Here is a 15,119-nt window from a genome sequence, read left to right on the forward strand (position 1 = left end):
GGCGGTGGAGTTCCCCAGACTCATTTTCTTTGGGGACTTTAATCTGCCATTATTCGTCAAATCCTCTGGGTTGGCACAGGAGTTCATGGCCACCATGACAGCCATGGACCTGACTCAAATAGTTCAGGGTCCGACTCATGAGGGGGGACATGCACCCAACATGATCTTTTTCTTGGAGCAATTGAGTGATGGTCTGAGATTAAGGGGCTTAGATGTTTTGCCTTTGTCATGGTCAGACCATTTTCTACTTCGGCTTAACTTTGAGGCTCCAATCCTCCCCCGCAGGGAGGCGGAATCGACTAGGTGGTTCTGCCCCAGACATATGATGGACCCAGAGGGCTTTCAGAAGGCGTTTGGGTTTTACCAAATTCACTTGTGCACAATTCGGCAGAGTCTCTTGCTGTGGCCTGGAACAAGGCTGCAATGGAGGCTCTTGACTGTATTGTGCCATTGCAACCTCTCTGTGCCACTAGTCCCTGGAGCGCTCCTGAGTTCACCAAGGAACTCCAGGTGTTGAAACGCCAGAAGAGACATCTGGAGAAGGGGTGGAGGAAAAGTAAGTCTGAGTCTGATCAAACACTTGTAAGAGCTCATATTAAGACTCACAAAATGGCGCTCAAGGCGGCAAGATGCGTGTATCATGCCACTTTGATTGCATCAGCGGAATTCCGCCTGGCCACTCTGTTCAGGCTGACCTGCTCCCTTCTCAATCAGAGGGGAGTAGGAAAACCCTTGCAGACCAATGCTGAGGATTTAAACTCATTTTTTGCGGATAAAGTCAATCAGATTCGGATGGAATCTTGACTTCGATTGGATAGCATTGTCGACTGACAATGAGTCAGTTGAGGTGACTGGGGTCCGTCCTTGTCCATCTTTCTGGGAGGAGTTTGACCTGGTGACACCTGATGAAGTGGAGCTGTGAGTTCCGTCACCTGTCTGCTGGATCCATGTCCCTCTTGGCTGGTTTCGGCCAGTAGAGAGTTGACACGGAACTGGGTCCAGGAGATTGTCAATGCTTCTCTGAAGGCGGGGTCCTTCCCAGCTCCCTACAGGAGGCACTTGTGCGCACCCTCCTCAAGAAGCCTTCCCTGGAACCAGCCGTACTCAACAATTATCATCCAATCTCCAACCTTCCATTTATGGGAAAGGTTGTTGAGAAGGTGGTGTCGCTCCAGCTCCAGCTCCAGCGGTCCTTGGAAGAAGCCAATTATCTAGGCCCTCAGGAGTCAGGGTTCAGGCCCGGCTACAGCATGGAAACTGCTTTGGTCGCGCTGATGGATTATCTCTGGCAGGGACGGGACAGGGGTTTATCCTCTGTCCTGGTGCTCTTTGACCTCTTAGCAGCTTTCGATACCATCAACCATGATATCCTTCTGCGCCTCCTGGAGGCACTGTTCTTCAGAAAAAGTATCTATTTTCCCCTATCTTTTGAAGGCTTTGCATAAAATGACTAGACAAATATTTTGCTTTAAATCATTCTGTTTTGAAAACACAAGTTATCTACAGTGGTTACATTGCTCAATAATTTCTGATAAAACCTGATTTGAATATGAATGTGTTATAATTACCATCCTTCCTGACAGCCCTTTGAAGCCTTTTGCTCCTCTTATGTTATTGTCTTGTCCAGGTTCACCCTGTAATATAAATACGATAACCCTTTGATTAGACAATCAAATTAGTCAGAGAGCAAGCCAGAGGAAGAGGAAAAGTCTGGGGGTGAGGAGTCTACAGATGCTATAGATCCCCCAACTGGGGATGTGCAGCCTTCAACTGAGGATTTGCAGCTCCCAACTGGGGCTTTGCCAGGGTCTGAGGATGAGGAAATAAGGGATCTGATCCTGAATGCCTGGGTCAGAAGAATGAGGGACTGACAGGAGCAGTTGAGGAAGATCAGAAAAAAGAAGTAAGCACAGCTGTGCATAGTTAGCACTCCCTGAGAGTATTTAAGGGTAGGGGTTTTGAGAGTACTCTTTACAAGCAGTCAATGTTCAATACTTCAGAAAAGAAACAGGCTGTAAAGAGTATTCTGTCTGACAAACATGGATTAATTACTGGTCAGTTATATTCTTGTGAGTGACTTTCTGCTGAAAAGCAAGAGTGTGGGAGTCGTTCTCTTATCAATTTGGCCTCATGCCTGGAGTTTGGCAAAGGCAGAGACTATGTTTAATGCAGCGTATGTGAAGCCACAGACGTCTCATAAAAATAACTTTGTTTTATGTAAAAAAAACTGTGTGTGTTTGACTTTACATTTTAGGGGCTAATTATCAGCTGGCTGCTGTGCAGGATAGAACTACACACACACACACACACACACACATGCATATCTTATTTGAAGTTCCAATTACACAATAATATAATAACAGTACGGGTCTGAAAAATATTCTTGAATCTCCTTTGCTGATCTTAGATAATGCCTATTTATTCACTGATAGTAAATGAGAGCCTTAAGAGATATCCAGGATTAGTAATCATCTTTTTTTTCTTTTCTTTTTTTAAAATAGTTTTTATTGATTAAATACATTAAAAACAACAAAGAAAAAATAGCAACATATTGTAAGAAAAAAAGAAACAACATAATAGTAAGACAAGTAAAGACTGACAAAACATTTCACATAGACATAAAGAACAAATTTGTCAACTATACTGTTGACTGCTAGTGTGCGACTTTCCAAATTAGATACTATCAAGAATTTCTACATGTTTTTTCTATATTTACATTTTGAAACCGTCGGATAGTCAACTACCCAGGGCTTTACTATTTCTCTTATTTGAAATATAATGATTTTTCTTTTTGGAATAATTTGCATAGAATTTTAAATTATTTGTTCATTTCTTTTACTTTTTAATGTATTTTATTGTTTTAGCCAATTATACCATCGAACCCATGCATTATAAAAGTCTGTTTTTTCTCTGTCTTGGAGTCTTGGTCAATTCTGCACACTCATATACTTTAATTATAAAATTTAATGTGTTGGGATTGTATCTTTCTTCCAATATTGAGCATATAACATTCTGCTGCTGTCAAAAAATGTAAAATCAGATATCTGTCCTCTTTTTTGCATTTTTGCTTACATATTCCTAGTAAAAACAGTTCCAGCTGTAAGTAGATGTTTTGTTTTGTAATTTGTTCTAAGTGTAATTTAATTCTTTCCAGTATTTTTTCACTAGGGTGCACATCCACCAGGCATGATAGTAAGTGCCAATTTTTTCCTTGCACTTTGGTGAAAATTTTGGAAACATTTTAGCAATGTGTGATGGGGGAAGGTGCCAACGGTTGTACATCTTATAGTTATTTTCTTTATAAGGGATTGCCAGTGTTAACTTATAATTTTGGTTCCAAATTTTTTCCCATTCATTTAGATTTATTGTATAACCAAAATGTGGGGCTCATGCTATCATAGTTGGCTTTACTCGTTCCTCTACCATTAGGTTTTCAAGCAATATACTATATATACTATATACCAGTGTTTCCCAACCGGTGTGCCGCGAGACATGGTCAGGTGTGCTGCGAAGAAAGCAGCTCAGCTTCTGGTCTCGAAACTTTTTGCGAAGAGCAAAAAGTTGTGAGAACGGAAGCTGAGCTTCCTTTTTAGCGCCTTCCAAGTTTTCCGGCAACTGCAGCGCCCCGCCCGGCTGGAGCTTCCCTGGCGGCTGCAGCAGGTGAGTTTTGGTGCCTGGTGGGAGGCTAGTGGCAGTGGAAGGGCGGCGCACAGTGGGAGGGTGATGGCGGCGGCAGTGGCAGCCACAGCGGGTAGTAACCGTGGGGCAGCAGCAGAGTGGTCAGCTGTGAGGCGGAGCTCCAGAACAGAGGGACAGACGGCGGCGGCTGGACATGCTAGAATTGCGTGGCTGGCACTTACCTGCCGCCACCGGTGCCTCCGTTCCGAAGCTCTGCCTCACAGCTGATGACCTTGCCGCCGCCCCACGGCTACTACCCGCTGCGGCTGCTGAGAGAAAGAGAGAGGGAGAGAGGGGGGAGAGAAAGAGATAGCAAGAGAGGGAGAGGGAGAAAGAGAGAGGGAAAGAGGGGGGAGAGAAAGAGAGAGGGAGAGAGGGGGGAAGAGAAAGAGAGAGAAAGAGATAGCAAGAGAGGGAGAGAGAGAAAGAGAGAGGGAGAGGAGGAGAGAGAAAGAGAGAGAAAGAGATAGCAAGAGAGGGAGAGAGAGAAAGAGAGAGGGAGAGAGGGGGGAAGAGAAAGAGAGAGAAAGAGATAGCAAGAGAGGGAGAGACAGAAAGAGAGAGGAAGAGGGGGAGAGAGAAAGAGATAGCAAGAGATAGCAAGAGAGGGGGGAGAGTAAGAGATAGCAAAAGAGAGGGAGAGAGGGGGGAGAGAAAGAGAGATAGCAGGAGAGGGAGAGAGAGAAAGAGAGAGGGAGAAAGAGGGGGAAGGAGGGTGAGGCAAAGACATAGAGGGAGGGAAGGAGGGAGAGAGAAGGAGGGCAAAAAAGAGAGGAAGGAAGGGAGAAACAAAGAGATGGAGAGAGGGGGAAAGAAAGAGGAAGGAAGGGAGAGAGAGAAAGAGGGAGAGAGAGAGAAATAGAGTGAAAGGGAGGAAGAGAGAGAATTTTTTTGTCCAAACTTCCCCCCCCCCCCGCTCAATGTTCCCCAGGATTTTCTAAATGTGAATAATGTGCCGCGGCTCAAAAAAGGTTGGGAAACACTGCTATATACAATATACTAATATACTATATATACTATATATACAATATACTATATATGGAGGAGTGAAGAGCCCTTCACTCCTCCACTCGAAACAGAATACCCTACGAAAGCAGACTATCAATCCTAGGTCTAGAAAGCTTAGAACTACGTCGCCTAAAACACGATCTAGGTATTGCCCACAAGATTATATGCTGCAATGTTCTACCTGTCACTGACTACTTCAGCTTCAATTGCAACAACACAAGAGCACGCAACAGATTCAAACTTAATATTAACCGCTCCAAACTTGACTGTAAAAAATATGACTTCACAACCGAGTTGTCGAAGCGTGGAACTCATTACCTGACTCAGTAGTGTCAACCCCTAACCCCCAACATTTTTCCCTTAGACTATCCATGATTGATCTCTCCAGGTTCCTTAGAGGTCAGTAAGGGGCATGCATAAGTGCACCAGTGTGCCTTCCGTCCCCTGTCCAATTGTGTCTCCTTATCTCATTTATCTTTTCTTCCTTTCAAATATGTTCAACTATACTTTTCTTCTATTCTTTTCTTTATTTATATTATTACATATCTATTCTCTTCAATGTGTATTATGTATTGGACAAAATAAATAAATAAATAAAATAAAAATAAATAAATATCTTTGCTATCATTTTAACGTCTGATCCTAAAAGAACACTGTCCAACTCATTATGTTTTTGAAAGCCAAATTTTCTTTTATCCTCATTAAATTTTGATTTAATTTGCAAGTAATTTATCCAATCCAAATTTATTCCTTTGTTTGCTATAGTCTGTTTAGATAGTATTTCATTGTTTTCGTCCAATATTTGTTGATATGTGATTTTCCTATCTTTTGTCCAGGATGTTGGGTATGTTATGGCCTCAAATGGAGAGATCCATTTTGGGATTGTTTGATAAAATTGTTTTTTTATTTGGATCCAGTTATCTATTATGCTTTTCCTTATGTAGTGTGTTTTAAAGTATGAATGTTTTTTATATTTATCATTACCAAGAAATGTATGCCAGCTGGTCCGGAGGTCAAAACCCTCCAGAGTTAATATCCTAGTGCTTTGGAGGACTATCCAGTCCTTTGTCCGTTCTAAAATCACTGCCTGGTAGTACAGTTTGAAGTTTGGCAAGCTGAATCCCCCTCTGCTCCTATGATTCTGTAACAATTTTAATTTTACAGGATTAGTAATCATCTTATTTATCCTCTTTTTCATATTTGAGACTTCAAGGAGAGGATTTTTTATCTTTGCAGATATGGTAAGCCTGTTAAATCTGTGTTAACCATCCTTGTTCATTTTAATATGGTCTTTTTCAACTTGCAGAATTACCTACTCAGCTGAGGAATTCTCTGTGTTTAAGTCCATACACTTTAAAATGAATTAAGTTGAAAAGCACTGCATTAGATAATTCAGATAATTCTTTCACTTAGTTCCTGCAGTACAGTTTTCAGAACCATGTTGCTAGTGGCAATTAGGTACCACCCTAGGAATCACTTGTAAAACTTTCAATACAGATATCATGTCTCTAGTTTAGATAATTTATTTTTTCACTAGTGTCTGCAGGAGAAGAAAAAACATTAAAGTGGTGTATGTGTGTGTGCGAAAAATATGGAGGACATTAATTATGGAATTACGCCATCCTGATTTTTGTTTTTTATTTTTGAAACAAACAAAACAAGACAAATAACATGAAGAGGAGCTACAGTTGCTCTGCTCAAAAGTAGAAGTCTTCTTTATACAAAAAGGAAAAACTAATTATAAATTAGATCAAATCAGAGAAATACATTCTAATATAAAACATCACTACATAGCTTGTTCTTTCTAATAAGTTTAACTCTTTGACTTTATATTTCAACATCCTTTTTTAAAAAAATATATTTTTATTGATTTTTATAAAATGGTTACATAAAAAACAAACATAAAACAGTGCACAGTGCATGTGCCCATCACCCAACAGACAAGAAAAACCCCCATCACCACCACCACCCATTACAAGGGGTTCAAAATTTACTAGTTTGTCTATATATATTTCCTTGGCTCTACTTTGCATTAGTTAGATATTACTAAAAGAGTGATTGCAGTTTATTTTTCACATTTACATCACAGATTCTATTCAACATATAACCTTTCACCTTATTCCATCGTGCCATCAGCTTCTCCAGTTTGTTTTCATCAAAATTGTTTAATCTTATTTCCATAATTTCAAAATGTATGTGATCCACCATGTACCAGTACCAATTCTGTAATGTCCATTTTATAGACTCTTTCCAACCCAATACCACTACTGCTTGAGCACTTTCCATTGCTGCGGTTTTTATTTCTTTGAATTCTCCTAGTTCTCTTTGTTTAATTAAAATCGCTATTTCTTTTGTAATTGTCCAATTAATATTTAACATTTTATTAATTTTGTTCTGCACTTCCTTCCAAAATGTCTGAATTTCTACACACTCCCAGAACATATGCATAAAGATTCCCTTCTTTTGGCAACCATGCCAACAATTACCCTTCTCTTTCCCCTGGAAGTGTGCAAGTTGTGCCGGTGTATAGTACCATTTGTGTAAGATTTTCCTTCTCATCTCTTTAACTCTTGTATTTTTAATCTTATGCATATTTTCTACTATTTCTTTCATTTCACTTTCATCTATTTGTAAATCGTTTTGCCAACATCTTGTCAAACTTTTTATTACTTCCTCTTCCACTTGCAATAACATTCTATATATGTTACTAGCTTGAGCTTTTGTATCATTGATCTTTTCTTTTATTATTTTTTCTAAACAATTTTCTTCTCGCAAGAAAGCTTCTTTATTCTCACTTTTATTTAAGTATTTACTTATTGCATTAATCTGCAGCCATTTCTGTTGACCAAGCCACCATTCCAACCGAGTTCTGCTAACTCTCCTGTCCTTCTCATATAATTGTTCAATTCTCATTATCCCTTTGCTATTAAATACTTTTATAATTCTGCTTAAATTAACATCATTACCTGTATTCAATACGTGTAACGTTGTTAATTTTGAATTTCTAGTTCCACATTTTCCCTGCCATTTGGACCATATTTCTAAGCTTGCTTTCAGAGGGTCGGTTAAATTATTGATTTCTATTCTACTCCATTTTTAAAATAATAGCTCTTTATTATTTATATTATTAATTTCCTTTTCCAATTTCACCCACTTCTTTTCCCCCCATAACTGTAATTCCATTAATCTTTCTATTTGAAACGCTTCTCTATATAATACTAAGCACGGGCTCCCCCACCCACCCCTCTTTCTCGTGGGCAAACTGCCATTTTTTCTTATTCTAGGCCTTTTGTTTCCTTCAATCCAAGAATTTAATTTACTATCCCATTCTCTCAATTTTTCACCAGGAAAAGTACCTGGTAAAACCAGAAATAAATACATCATTTTTGGTATTATCATCATTTTAAGGGCTCTGATCTTGGCAATTCTTCTCAACCTTTTTCCCCTCCAATTTTTTATCTGCTTTTGAATTCTCTTCCATATTAAATTATAGTTGGCCGTCGCAATTTTCATAGGATTCTTAAACAACCAAATTCCTAGATATTTCATTTTTTTACATCCTAGTTTCAATCCTGATACTTTTTGTATCTCAATTTGCTCTTTAGGGCCTATATTTAAACAAATTATCTCTGATTTCTCTATATTAACCATAAGTCCCGATTGGTCTTTGAATTCCTGGAGCAAGATCATTATTCTTTTCATCATTTCAATTGGGGTTTCAGACAACACTATAGCATCATCTGCAAAAAGATTTAATTTTAATTCAAGTTTTCCTATTTGATAACCTCTCCATTCCTTGTCATTTCTAATTTTATTTGCTAAAACCTCAATTGCCAATGCGAATAACATTGGGGATAGTGGACAACCCTGCTTAGTTCCATTCTGAATTTTAATCCTCTGTTCTGTTGCCATTTACTCTAATATAAGCTATATTATCCTTATAAATTGTTTCTATAATTCTACAAAGCGAATCTCCCATATTTAAATCTTTACATAATTGAAACAATTAATCATGGTTAACTTTATCAAAAGCTTTGTACACATCTAGCTTTAAAATACCTAATTTTCTTTTGGTAGTGGTAGCATGGTGTATCACATTAACGATGTTTCTAATTGGTTCATAAATCTTTCTTCCTTTAACAAATCCATATTGGTCTTCTCCAATTATCTTTGGTAAGATATTCTCTACCCTGTTTGCCAATATTTTCATAAATATTTTGTAATCCTGGTTAAGTAAGCTGATAGGGCGATAGGAACTTGGGTCCATTAAATCACGATCCGGCTTTGGGATAGTTATAATTTCTGAAATTTTCCACGACTGTGGGGTTTCAAAAGTCTCAAATACATTATTAAACAAATTTTCCAGATGCGGTAATAATTCATTCTTATAAGTCTTATAATATTCACCAGTAAAACCGTCTGGGCCTGGGGCTTTAACAGGTTTCAACCCTTTCATAACTCTAGATATCTCGTCATTTGTTATTTTTGCATTTAAAATTTGTCTATCTTCTTCCGTTAATTTCTCATTAACCTCTATCGTTTGCATTGTAATATGTTCTTTTTTGTATAAATTCCCATAAAAATCACTCATTATTTTTTCCATTTCTGTATTACTACGTTTTATTGCACCTTCCTTATCCTTTAAAGCAGAGATATGGGATTTCTCCTTTCTTTTTTTCAAATAATGTACCATTTCTTTCATTGATTTGTTCCCCCAACCCATAATTCTCTGTTTTACAATCATCTTCATTTTATTCCATCTCTCTTCCTCAAGAGATTGTAATTTCTTTTTCTTAAATAATAATAATATATTCCAAGCTCTATTTCTTGTAGTTTTCAAAGTCTCTTGAATTAAATCTATCTCTTTTAATAGACTTTCTCTTTCAGCTTCCCAGGATTTCCTAATAAAAGCTTCGGTGCTAATACAATTACCTCTCATAACAGCCTTGTGTGTATCCCAAACTATTGTTTGCTTAGTTTCTCCTGTTTCGTTAATACTAAAGAATTCACTCAACTCCTTTTGTAATTTGAGTCTATTTTTCTCACTAGCCGAAACCACAGGGTTATATCTCCAAATCCTTTGTTGCCTACTAACATCCATTTCAATCACTGCTAACAGTGGAGCATGATCTGATAACCAAATGCTTTTAACTTCTGCTTTATTGAGATGTACCTCCCCTGTTTTGCTCATTAATATATAATCAATGCAACTAAATTTATTATATCTTGCCGAATAAAATGTATCCCCGTTTACTATGTTTTCATGGAGGTCCAACATATTAATTTTATTTAAATGTAACTTTTTCTTTTCTCCCCTCCCTGCTGTTAATTCCAAGTTGAAATCGCCTGCTAAAATCACTGTGCCTTCCGCAAAATTGTCTAATTTACGCTTTACATTCATTATAAATTGTTTTGCATTTACATTGGGGGCATAGATTACTGCTAAAGTTACTGCCTTATTATTTATTTTCCCCTTAATAAATAGCATTCTGCCATCTTTGTCTCTTTTAATATTAATTAATTGAAATAATACTCTTTGGTTAATCAAGATGGCGACTCCTCTGCTTTGTGCCGTCCCTCTCGACTCGTAGACCCGTTGCCACTCGCTATTGGTAACTAATTTATCTGATCTTTTCCTCCTTTTATGAGTTTCTGATAAAAATAAGATATCAGCTCTACTATCCCTAGCCAGCTTCATAATTCTATAACGTTTTTTCTATGATGAAAGACCATTTACATTTAACAACAATATCACTGTTTCACCCATTTTACATAGTTTTAAGTGTGTTTCCCCCTCCTGCAAAACAGAGCCTGTTGGAAAAGTATTTGTTAATTGTCTTGAACCCCCACCCCAGTGCCCCTTCCCTTGCGCCCCTCCCTAAGGGGAGGCAACGAAAAGAATTTTCGTTATCCAAGAGGCACTCCTGAATTTGCGTTCCACTAGAGACCTCCCCCATCTCTCCCCTTTTAATGCAGTAAAGAAAGACCCCCCTCCTTCCCTCTTTATCCCTTGTTAGTTAGCGTAGAGTACACAAATAAGAAGTTAATTAGTTGAGAACAATAATACCATGTTGGCAGATCAGCTCAGTTCAGTTCATTATTTCTTCTTCTGACGCGTGATTCTTGGTTCTTCTTTTTTTCCCTTTTCTTGGAGTAAATCAAGTTCCTTTTGTAGAGCTGCAATTTTTTCATTTTTTCTTTGTTCTGCTGCGCGAGTTGGTTGGAGTGTAAACAGATCATCTTCTCCTCTTCAATCTCTTCCATCTCCTACTGCTGGCTTGCTCTTCGCTGTTGATGCCTGGAAATTAACATTTGAATCGATCCCCAGCTGTTGGAGCAGTTTCTCCCCCTCATCCAGGGATCTTGCCTGGAAAACTTTGGAATCTTTAAAGACAATTATTGTAGCTGGATAACGCCATGTGAAACGGATTCCTCCTTCATATAGTTGGGACGTGATGCCTCTCATTTGGTTTCTCATCTTGAGTGTTTCTGCAGACAAGTCTTTTAAAACGCGTATTGGAGTGGCTTTATAATGTAAGTTTGGAATCTGCTTTAGTTCTCTGAAAATTTCTGCTGCTCTCCTTTCCGAAGTAAATCTTACGATAACATCCTTTTGATCTCCTTGACTCCGAGAACCAAATGCCCAATGTGCTCTTTCATATTCACCTGGATCACATTTAATGTTATTTTCATCAAACCATTGATGAATTGCTTGGATAAGACGTTTACCCTCAGCAAAATCTTGTTTAAATCCTCTGAAACGCAGATTAGCTCTTCTTTCTCTGTCCTCTAAATTATTTAGTTCCTGGCGACTTTTCCCCTCCTCCAGTTTCACAATTCTCTGATCTTGTGTTTTCGACTGCTCTTTTAAATCTGTTACGCCAGCCCCAACGGCAGCTATTTCCTTCTGCATCTCTTTGAGTAGCTGCCCCATATTAGCAAATGCCGTTAACAATGAATCCATTTTTCCCTCCAGATCCGTAGTAGTCGCCATCTTTCCTTTGTTCTTACTTTTTCCCCTACTCACGTTTAGAACTGCAGCTTGCTCCTTCTTTGCTTCTTATTTGTAAAGTTTTCAAAAACTCAGTTCAATCCGCTCCCCCTCAATCCGCTTTTCACCAAGCTAGAGAGGGTTGTCAGGGGTTAACTTTCACTTTTCCTAATTCACATTAGGGAGCTCTCTGTAGATGCGCCTATCTATTCCGGCGCATGCGCAAATCCTATTTCAACATCCTTATACATTTTTTTTAATCCCACCAAACATATACCATCTGCCAAATATTATAGAATTCAGATTCTTCTTGGTTATTCTTCTTGGCCTCGTCATCATATCTAGCTCTGCACATTCTTTATTTTTCTTTATTTATTTATTCATTTTGTCCAATACACAAATACATAGGAAGAAAAATAAACATATATAAGGGTAAAAGTGAACTTAGAGGAGAGGACATCTGAAAGGAAGAAAATATATATGGTAAGTGAGAGAAAGGAAAGACAATTGGACAGGGGACGAAAGGCACACCAGTGCACTTATGTACGCCCCTTACTGGCCTCTTAGGAACCTGGAGAGGTCAATCATGGATAGTCTAAGGGAGAAATGTTGGGGGTTAGGGGTTGACACTATTGAGTCCGGTAATGAGTTCCATGCTTTGATAATTCGATTGTTGAAATCATATTTTTTACAGTCATTAACTACATTCTATAATTTTCCTAAGTACTTCTTCATTCAGTGTTTCCATTTCTTTCCATCTTTGTGCAAAAAAGAACCTAGCCGCTACTAATATATGAATTATTAAGTAATATATTTCTTTTTTGTATTTATTATTTGAGATACCTAATAAAAAAAAATTCTGGGGTCTTCTTGATTTCTTGCTGCGTAATTTCAACCATCTTTCCACCATATTCCAATAGTTCTTTCCTTTTGAGCAAGTCCATCATAAATGATAGTAAGTGCCTATTTCTGTTTTACACTTCCAACAATTAGGTGATTTGCTTGGGAACATTTTTGAAATTCTATTTGGTGGCAAATGCCATCTATAAAACATCTTAATTTGATTTTCTTTAAAAGAAACTGATTTAGTTATTTTCCAGTTATATGTCCAGACCTTTTCCCATATATTTACATCTATTTCTTTTAACTAAGTTTCTACACCAGCTAATCACATTATCGTTTAATATCCAACCTACAGTCTTACAACTAATTAGATATTTATATACTTTCCCAATCAATTTTCCTTGATTTGTAATTAATAATTTCTCTAAGATGTTGTTATCTTTTCTAAATATATATGTTCTTGCATCTTTATGAAATCTGTGCATATTGCCACCAATCTATTACTATACCTTCGTTTTCAGATTCCATTGGTTATCTAATATATCTTTATATTTCCATATTTTACCTTCTTGTAATAAATTAGGAGGACATATAGCTTCAATCGGGGATATCCATTCTGGCATTACTAAAAAGTGGTCTTTTTTTAATATCATTCCAAACCTCCATAAATGCCTTTATAATTGTATGCCTCTTAAAGTAGGAATGTGTTTTATACTTCTTATACCATATGAAAGCATGCCAGCCTAACATTAAATCATGGCCTTCCAAATTTAATAGCCTTCTGTTTTCTAAAGTAAGCCATTCTTTGATCCAAGAAAAAGCTGCTGCTTGTTAATATGATTTCCAATTTGGAAAAGCGAGGCCACCTTTCTCCTTCATATCTTCTAATGCACATTGTTTTATTCTAGTTTTTTTTACTATGCCATATAATTTTTTTTTGTTATCTTTGTTAATTCTTTAAAGAAATTTCCACCTGGGTTTATAGGAATTACCTGGAATAAAAACAGAACTTTGGGTAAAATATTCATCTTAATTGTGGAAATTCTTCCAAGTAATGATAACTGTAAGTTATTCCATATTTCTAAATCCTTTTTAATTTGGCTTAAAAGTTTCATATAGTTATCATTTTTTAATGAAATAGATTTAGCTGAAATCCAAATACCCAAATATTTTACTTTGTTTGTAATCTTCATTTTTGTCATTTTGTCTAGTTGTTTTATCTGAAAATCCATCATATTTTTGGTTAGTAATTGTGTCTTATTTTTATTAATTTTCAAACCTGCTACGTTCCCATATTTTTCTATTAAATCTATTAATTTTGATATTGAAGTTAAGGGATCTTCTATTATGAAAGCTACATCATCTGCAAATGCTTGTGCTTTATAGGATTCTTTTTTAATCTCTAAACCTTTAATATTATTATTTGTTCTTACTTTTATTAATAAAGTTTCTAATGTTAAAATAAATAACAGTGGTGAAATAGGGCAACCCTGTCTAACTCCTCTTTGTATTTCAAACTTTTCTGTCTGATCATTATTCAAGATAATTTTAGCCGTTTGATTTGAATATATAGCATCAATTATATTGAAAAGTTTGGTACCGAAATTCATTTCGTTTAATTGCAGTTTCATAAAGGACCAATCAACATTATCAAAGCATCTAAGAATACTAATGCCATTTGTTTTTCTGGATGTTGTTCATAATATTCTAGCGTATTTATAATTGTCCTCAACTTATTTTTAATCAGTCTACCTGGTAAAAATCCATTTTTGTCTTCATGTATTATTCCATTCATAATATTTTTATGTCTAAAGGCATATACCGAAACAAAAATTTTGTAGTCTACATTTAATAAGGATATTGGCCTATAATTTTGGATTTTTTTCCTTCTCTGTTCCTGGTTTGTGTATTAAAGTTATTAAGGCTTCCAACCAGGATTTTGGTATTTTGCCATCTGCGATTATCTTATTAAAAATCTCTAACATATTTGTAGTAAGTATGTTGCTATTTAATTTAGAAAATTCTGCCGGTATGGCATTGGGTCCGGTAGTTTTATTATTTTTCTGGCTCTTAAGTACTTGTTGTAATTTGACCATTGTAAATGGTACATTAAGCTTTTGTTGTTGTTCTTCTGTTATTGTTGGTAAATCTATTGAATTTAAAAATTCAAAAGCCTTATCTTCTGCAATTTCTTCTTTTTGGTATATTTTTTTTTATAAAATTCTGACACCATCTCCTTCTTTTCATCTGTTCTATATCTCATTATGCCTTTACTATCTTCTAATTTCTTTATTATTTTAGATTCTCTATGGTTCCTTAATTTATGTGCTAACCAACATTCCGGTTTATTTGCATGTTCAAAATATTCCTGTTTAGCACTTTTTATTTTTTCAGCTATTTGTTCTTGTTCTATCAAATTTATTTTATGTTTTATTAAACCCATTTTCCCTTTAACTGTATTATCATCTTGTGATACTGCTTCTAAATCTTTTAATTCTTCCACTAATTGTTGGAATTGTTTCTTTTTCTCTTTTTTTTTTTTTTTGCCATATAGGAAATTGTCAGGCTGCATATATACGCCTTTGTTGTGTCCTACAAA

General features: G+C 36.5%; 1 protein-coding gene across 3 annotated transcripts in view; it reads right to left on the reverse strand.

Moving 5' to 3' along the window:
- The window catches only part of LOC139155540 (collagen alpha-6(VI) chain-like), a 242,177-nt gene that overhangs the window by 64,203 nt on the left and 162,855 nt on the right, over positions 1 to 15,119 (reverse strand). For all 3 annotated transcript variants that reach the window (XM_070730719.1, XM_070730718.1, XM_070730717.1), the window contains one exon: positions 1,569 to 1,634. In XM_070730719.1, the coding sequence (XP_070586820.1) occupies positions 1,569 to 1,634 (66 nt within the window). The remainder of the gene's footprint in view (positions 1 to 1,568; positions 1,635 to 15,119) is intronic.

The sequence above is a fragment of the Erythrolamprus reginae genome, unplaced genomic scaffold (assembly GCF_031021105.1).
Source record: "Erythrolamprus reginae isolate rEryReg1 unplaced genomic scaffold, rEryReg1.hap1 H_29, whole genome shotgun sequence".
NCBI lineage: Eukaryota > Metazoa > Chordata > Lepidosauria > Squamata > Dipsadidae > Erythrolamprus > Erythrolamprus reginae.